Raw genomic sequence first — 7,500 nt, forward strand, 5'->3', positions numbered from 1 at the left:
TCCCTTCTTCTCTTCTTATCGCGTGAAGCCACCTTTTCTTCTCTGGGTTTCCCGTCGGAAATTTAAAGAACGAGATTTTCTCACCGTTTTCATCGCGGTAGACTTTCTTTGGGCATTCCGGAACACAACAGTTCATTGGCATTTTAAAATATTCTATTGTTAGCGGTAATTTGATTGAAGTAAAGCGGGCGGAACCTCTTGACCCTCTGATTTGTTTACAAAGCACAGAACGCAAAGCTAACGTGGCCCTACTGACCTCGTTTTCATGGTAAAGTTACTACCAGTCCCCCGCGCCGTCGGCCATTATGAAAGTCGTGTATGTGTTTGGGGACCTTTGTCGACGTTTGGATGTGCTCTTGGATCGATTGTTGTGCGACAGTTGTCTAAGAGACAAAGAATAAGTATCCCTCAAACCTTCGTGAAAACCTGATCGGAATTGCAGCGATTGTCAATTTATCCTCTACCTCTTCCAAGATGCAGACGACCCCAGCGTGCTTCTCCGAGATCAAGACAGCACCAGCAAAGACAATGGGGAACGACTCCCCTCCACCTTTTACTACCCACCCTACCGATACGATACCGAAGAGAGTCAGGCTCTTAGGTAAAGTCTGTTTGGTCGTGGACCTGGAAGGGTGTTGCCTGTCGACAGATCTATTTCAAAAACGATGTGCTATGTGTATTCATCGCGAAGTGGAGTGGTGTGATTGGATCGGACGTCAAACGGGTTCCATTCATTACAAACCGTCTGTCCGTTGGCCCTAACCACCCATTATTGCACGACAATAGTCCATGGCCTCTCGTACGATCCGTACCCGGACAAACCGTGTCATGGGGCTCAGGATATTCGGGACGACGTCCTAACGTTGTACAAACGTCACCAGACCCCCGAACGCCCTCTGGTGGCTTTCTAAGGTGGGATGATCTAACGGCGATGGTTTGCCTCGTGGGACATTCATCACGTTGACTTGGAACCCTTGGGCTGCCCGAAATTCGACGACCTCCCTAGGCTGATATCGGTCGCCTCTTGCGGTAGCCACAAAGATCTCATGGGACATCATTGCCCCCTTGTGGAATTTTACCACTTCGTGCAATGGATGCGAGATAAGACGGGACTGGACCGAGACACCCGTTACGTGAGTCGCAAGTGCACTTGCCGGTTCCTAGAGGCCGTGAAACCAACCCCTTTCTGGTTCCTGTTCCCGGATCCTCCCGAACGGACGTAAGACCTGCACGAGGCATCAGGCCACCTCTCACGTTCCCAATTGTAAAAACAAGTCGTTTTCTTCTCTCATTAAATCATATCTTTTTATTAACAACTTGGTGTGTGCGTATTTTTTTTTCTTTCATTATTTATTTATAAGTGCTCAAACATATATTTTAATAAATCAAACTGTTCCACTTCATCAAATTCAAATTCTTCAAAATCATTGTTCGAGTCCCAGTCCAGCTCCAAGAGCGATGTGTCCAAGTCCCATATATTAATGAGGTATGGATTCCCGCCCTCTTCTTCAAAGAAGTATTCGTTGTCCGGGCCTTATCAGTAGATGTCCCTACAGTGGGGACAGGTCCATTTGTCCCTGCTCACCCAACAGGGGAAGAGGCAGCCAACGTGAACGGGTTGGTAAAAGCACCCAAATTCCAGCAAGAGGTCGGGGCGCAATGCACAGCTTAGGACCCCCTCGGGCAACCCCTCCACCACCTTGTTAACGAGTTCCAAATCGACTTCTTGCTGTTCGGTCGTCTCCCCGTTCGACCACGCCTCCACGCCTCCTCCTGGCAGATCAGACAGAGTGGTTCTTCCACAATGTTGGCGTCAGCAAACTGGCCGAGAAAACAGGTAACCCGGGAGCAGCACGTTCCCACTAAAAACATGACGTGACCACGCACCACGTCTGCGTTGAATTCCGCTCGGGCTGTGGCAACAGGTTAGGGTGGTGACACAGGCTTGGCAGCAGCTAGCTCATCGTTCTCCGTGTTGGAAAACTGTTCGGACTGGAGCGGATTGGGGTCGGCAAAAATCTGGGCGTCCGTCAGCCACCAGGTCTTCGCATCTCTCGGTTCTCTAAAAGGGCAGCCAGGCCTCCCACAAAGGATCTCACAGCAGCAGACATCTTTCACAAAATGAGCAACAAAAAACCCAGTATTAAACCAAAAACAAAGACATACAATCGTTCCTCTTCCTGCACAGGCTTTGTCAACAGCAGCAGTCATCTCAAAAATTGACTTGACTGGGTTTGACCTCTGTTCCTGGGACGTTCCTTCTTATACTTGCCCCTCGGCCCCGTTTTCAAAATTCTCTGGCGACCCATAACCCCCTCCCACCCCCTCTCCATCCGCCTTCGGTCACATGAACTTTTTTGAGCACACTATACAACGGCAGCGCCCTGTTTCTCTTTATCCAACCATTGTGATGGTCCTCACCAGACAGCAAAAGAGACCACTAGACAAGTTGAAGCGACTGCACAAGGACGCCCTGGCTCACGGAAAGAACAGAGGTGTGCCATTTGTTTGTCCTATCCCTTAACAGAGCCAACACGCCTCAAGTTGCTCACGCAGTTACACTGCATATGGAACAGAGCCCACACCAAGGGGCTGCGCTTATATAGCATTTCGAAACCTTCCCAGATGTTCTGTTGAGGGCTGTACAAGCACATGTCCTGTCTGTTCCGGTTCTTTAGTCAATTTTACGGGGAACGGAACAATGGACGTGCCCTCATTACCGGACCGTCCTCAAGCCTTGATTTTTTCTTCCTCTTCTTCTTTCATCAGTCTCAGGAAACCACAAACGATGAACAGTGATTCCGACTCTGAGGGATATGAAAGTGATTGTGATCCGGCCTCGGAATGGTATCGAAGACCTTGGGTGAGACATATGAATGAGAACGAGTCGGAGAGTTATCGCCATTCCAAACCAAAGTCGACGGTCCAAGTCCGACAGATCAAAGGTGAGGAGGGTGGCATTTCGTGCGCCATCAAATTTTGAGAATCCGAACATTGTACTTTCCCTGAAATCTTCGACATTCAAAGAGAATTATAACGACGCGTATCCCGGGTGATTCTGGAAGTGAAGGAGAACGAAAGGTACAACGATTGGAAGTACGTGATTTTCATGCTACACCCTGTTGCCGATGAGGGCAAGATCGTTCGCTTCCTTCAGTGAACTCATCCCTTGTTGCAAAGAAGAAGAAGAAGAAGAAGAAGAAGAAGACACTTCTACGTCATGTTGACTTTTATTGGGACGAGGCGCAGCAGGAGGCTACCTCCCACGTTCCCACGTGTACCTAATTTCCTTTTTTGCCATCAATAAACTGTTCGAATTCGTAAAAATATACATCCTTTGTCTCGTTTTCATTTTCTTCACCGTGAGGGCCTTGTGATGTCATTTCCTCTCGACCAAACCCCGTGCATGACGTCCCTACATCTTTCCTGACATTCCTTGCTTCACCCTCTTTTTCAACATGGTCATCTGCTGAACGGATCTCGGCCGCTTCTCCCACCACAATTTCCAGTATGTCTAGTCATCCTTTTTTTAAATTGAATTTCCCGCCATTTAGGTCCTAAACTAATTTGCATAATAACCGTCAAAATGGGTCTATACGTGAGCAAACCACTACTATTGCATATTTTCCTTACAGAGATTACTGGAATTTTTATGACCTGGCCATCCTTATCATCTATTTTTGTGTCATACTGCCACTACGAATAGCCACCTGGGGGATGATATTGAATGAGCCAGGGCACCAAAACCGGGCCGTGGATGTTGCTGCTCATTTCTATGGTTTCAACACAATGTTACTAACCAGCAGAGCCTTTGGTTCCCTTCTTGAATCATTTGAAGGAGTCGGCACCATTCAGATCGCCCTGTTTCATGTCATGAGAGACGTGGGTGTTATTGTGGTTCACGTATTCCTCATCACTCTGGAAGTTTCAACCGTATTGACAAAAGTGTTCGTGAATGATAGAAAAGATGAATTAGGCGACAAGACGTAAGTCTTTACTTTACTTTACTTTTACTTTCTTTACTTTTTATGCCTCGATGGAATTTGATTGTCCGGGTGAAAGAGTCCTGAAAAGGACTGTTGGCAGTTAATTGTCATGTCTTTGATACTTTTGACATTTAATTATTTTTGTTTTGCTGTTCTCGTTTTTGTTTTTTCTCCCTAGCTGGATGGTCATATTTAAGGAGCTCATCTTTGCTTTGGTGGAATTATCTCAAGGATTTGAGTTTTTCCAATCGCCTGACCCTTATTCAAACACAATCATTCAATTACTGTTTGTTGCCTATGTAGCAGTGAATCTTATAGTTGTGGTTAACATGTTGGTTGCTTTACTGTCCAACACCTATCGAAGAGTGCAGGTATGAAAAGATTGACTAAAAGCACTTCTTATTTATTGGGAGAGCACTCGCCTTCCACCGATATGCAGTCACAGAAGAGATAAACTAACAATTGTCGATCTCTCTCCTGTGTTATATACCAACATTATTTGAAAAAAAAAATGTTTAACTGCCCTTTCACTTTTTTTTTTAACGCACTCGTTTTCCATAACTTCAAATGCCATTTTGATAACAACTTTGGCCGATAATTCGTCTCTTAGACAGACAGAGAGGAGAAGAGATCAAATTGTTTTATTTTAACTCTTCGTTTCATTTTACAAACACGAAGAGCAATATCCGCAACAATTTCATATCCTTGAGCTTAACTAATATCACCATAACTTCTGTAGTTGTAGGTCTCGTTGATCCGGAGTGACACCTTGGACATTGCATACAATTGCAAAACCTGTACATGTGTTGTACTTACTAGAACTAGGATCTTGCTAAGACTGGCCAGCTCAGCTAACCGGATTGGCGTATGTAACAGGACCTCCCAAGATACCATCCCTTCAGGACAGATTTGTGAAATGGACAAAAAGAAGCGGTTTTCCGACAGAAGTAGTACTAACTCTGATCTGCTTCAATTTCTCCCTAGGATAATTCCCGCGAGGAATGGGCATTTAAAAAGGCTGTTGTAATTCAGACGTACACCAATCATCACCCAATACCTGTCCCTTTTAACACTGTCTCTCTGTTTTTGATGCTGTTCCCTTGTTTTCGGATGAAAAAGGTGGTTGAAATGCCAGTAAATGAAACATATTTGGTGAGTGCGGTTAATCAGCCTACGTACTTAGTGCATTTCCTCTCAATTTACCCGACGGAGTGTTGAGGCATTTTTACTAATTATGTCTTTTTTCTTTGCTAATAATTTGATCTAGTTAGGGCGTTAGGCTTTCTCGTGGCAAATCTGACTAGATCCAGTCTTCTTTGATCCCGAAGTCCAATGCAAGAAGTGTTAAGACAACTGATTTTCTCCAACTATTTGAAGTTTTTTAAATTGTAATCCTTTTTTTTTTCGGCTCATTGTTGTAGAAGCACATTTTAGAATGTTCAGCAATGTTCTACATCAGCAGGAGTCCATTACCCTTCTGACATCTTTGACTTGCATTATTAGAGAGAGCTAGAATCACGTTTACGATAAAGCGACAAGTGGGATATGGACGGCTGCTCCTTGTCATAGAGAGCATGAAAATTATCTTCTTCTAACTTGTCTCGCACCCATTTGAAAAGTTGCCTGATCTGTGCATGCCATAAATGCGGTGCTCTATCATGCAGCCACCCGCATTTTTCAGGTTTCCAGAGAGACAATTTCTTAAATTGTCCAGATAAGTTCGAGGATCATTTCACTCTTTCGTCTATAACGCGCAGTTTACACACATGCCTTTATTTCGTTCATCAAGTCCTTCACGGAAACACATGAGCCTAACAAATTGACCTGCTCCCAACTGAGTGGCTTTATAGCTCATCTGGTGGAGCATTGCACCGGCACCACACAGGTCATGGGTTCGAATCCCGTTCAAGCCACTTGGATTTTTCAGGTGTCTGTAAGAGGATTGACCTTTATCACTCGGCGGCCATTTTGGAGTCCGTTGGGAGCTTGGTCTTTGTATCGTCTTTGCACGCCTAGCCTCACACTGAATGAGAGGTTAGACGAGAAAATTCGTTTGTTTGTACATTGAGTGACATGGATCTAAGTCATTGCTCTAATTTCCGTCTGACCTATCGAGTTTCTCGTAAAAGAACTTTAAAACGGCTCGATAATAATTTCGATAATAATTTCGATTTCGGAAAATAAACCTTTAGTTCAAGTGAATCTGCTTTGATATTTCGGGGACGTGGTTAAACCATTTCGAAGAGAAATATTCTTAAAATCAAGAGAAATCGTGAAGAAATAAAAGTTACTTTCCTTTCCTTCCAGAAAAAGCGACTGGATGATACAGTAAACTGTCTTCAAGCTAAGTACAGGCTCACATATGGCGATTCTTTTCCTCCTACAGGTTAGTACTTGCCAACAACACGACATTGCTTCTTAAATTTCAGTATTCATTTTAACCTAGGGTAAAACAAAATGGGAAAACAAGCAAGCTTGTTGGGCACGGCAGAGATCTTGCAAAGGACCCCAGACACTAAGGCTATGGTGTGAAGCTTGATGCTGTAGAAGTCATAATACCACTTGTACCATCTGAGCGTGTTAGATGACAAATAATAATAATAATAATAATAATAATAATAATAATAATAATAATAATAATAATAATAATAATAATAATAATGATAATTACAATATTAATAACCACTACAAATTCCTCGGCAAAATACGAAAATGCGACGCAGCTGGAGGAACAAGTTCGCAACGAAGGAAGCAAAGAATACTTGAAACGAATATCTGTGATATGGACAAGCAACATCTGAATTCCAAGAAAGGTACACGCAACTAAAACCTTCGCGTTACTCCCACTCCAATATCACATGTGGACGAGCGATTGGCTGGTAAACCAGCTTAAGGAGATCGACAGGCGAACTAGAGAAATCATCAGAACAGAAGGCGGAATGCACCATCACGAGTCAACAAAGCTACTCTATCTACCAGAAGAGATCGGTGGCAGCGGCCTGAAAAGCGTTGAAGATATGCACAAGATGACAACTATCAAACTGGCAAACTATCTTTACAACTCTACAGACAATAGAATCAAGCTCGCACTAACACTTGACATTAACAAGATCATGAACGGAAGGAAGTCAATCTTCAAGCAAGCGACTAAATTCGCAACAGAATACAACTTTGAGTGTAATTTCAATGAAGTAGGCACTATAATTACTGCAGGTAGGAAAAAAGAAATCACCGACAAAGCAAGCCCACAAGCAATCAAAGGCATCCTCAAAGCTGCTGTTGACAAAAAACTCACTAACGAACTTGACAACCAAAAATGGCTTGGACAACTGACTACGAAACAGCTCAGATATCTGGACATGTCACCAAATGCAGACACGACCCATAGCACATGGAAAAACATACCGGACATTGTTTACAGCGTAAACAAAAATATCAGACAGCAAATTCTGCCTACAAAGACCTACCAACAAAGAAAGGGTCAAGCACAGATACCAGATACCAAGTGCCGCAT

At 43.8% G+C, this 7,500-nt stretch overlaps 2 protein-coding genes across 2 annotated transcripts in view; one reads left to right on the plus strand and one right to left on the minus strand.

The window, feature by feature from the left end:
* The window catches only part of LOC137979871 (uncharacterized), a 1,569-nt gene extending 1,427 nt beyond the window's left edge, over positions 1-142 (minus strand). Inside the window, exon 1 of the mRNA XM_068827189.1 lies at positions 1-142. This exon is cut by the window's left edge and continues 1,427 nt beyond it. Within this exon, the coding sequence (XP_068683290.1) occupies positions 1-142 (142 nt within the window).
* The window catches only part of LOC137980919 (uncharacterized), a 35,721-nt gene that overhangs the window by 8,759 nt on the left and 19,462 nt on the right, over positions 1-7,500 (plus strand). Inside the window, exons 2-5 of the mRNA XM_068828312.1 lie at positions 3,636-3,986; positions 4,165-4,357; positions 4,971-5,138; positions 6,294-6,372. Of these exons, the coding sequence (XP_068684413.1) occupies positions 3,636-3,986; positions 4,165-4,357; positions 4,971-5,138; positions 6,294-6,372 (791 nt within the window). The remainder of the gene's footprint in view (positions 1-3,635; positions 3,987-4,164; positions 4,358-4,970; positions 5,139-6,293; positions 6,373-7,500) is intronic.

Source organism: Montipora foliosa, chromosome 12 (genome assembly GCF_036669935.1).
Source record: "Montipora foliosa isolate CH-2021 chromosome 12, ASM3666993v2, whole genome shotgun sequence".
Taxonomy (NCBI): Eukaryota; Metazoa; Cnidaria; class Anthozoa; order Scleractinia; family Acroporidae; genus Montipora; species Montipora foliosa.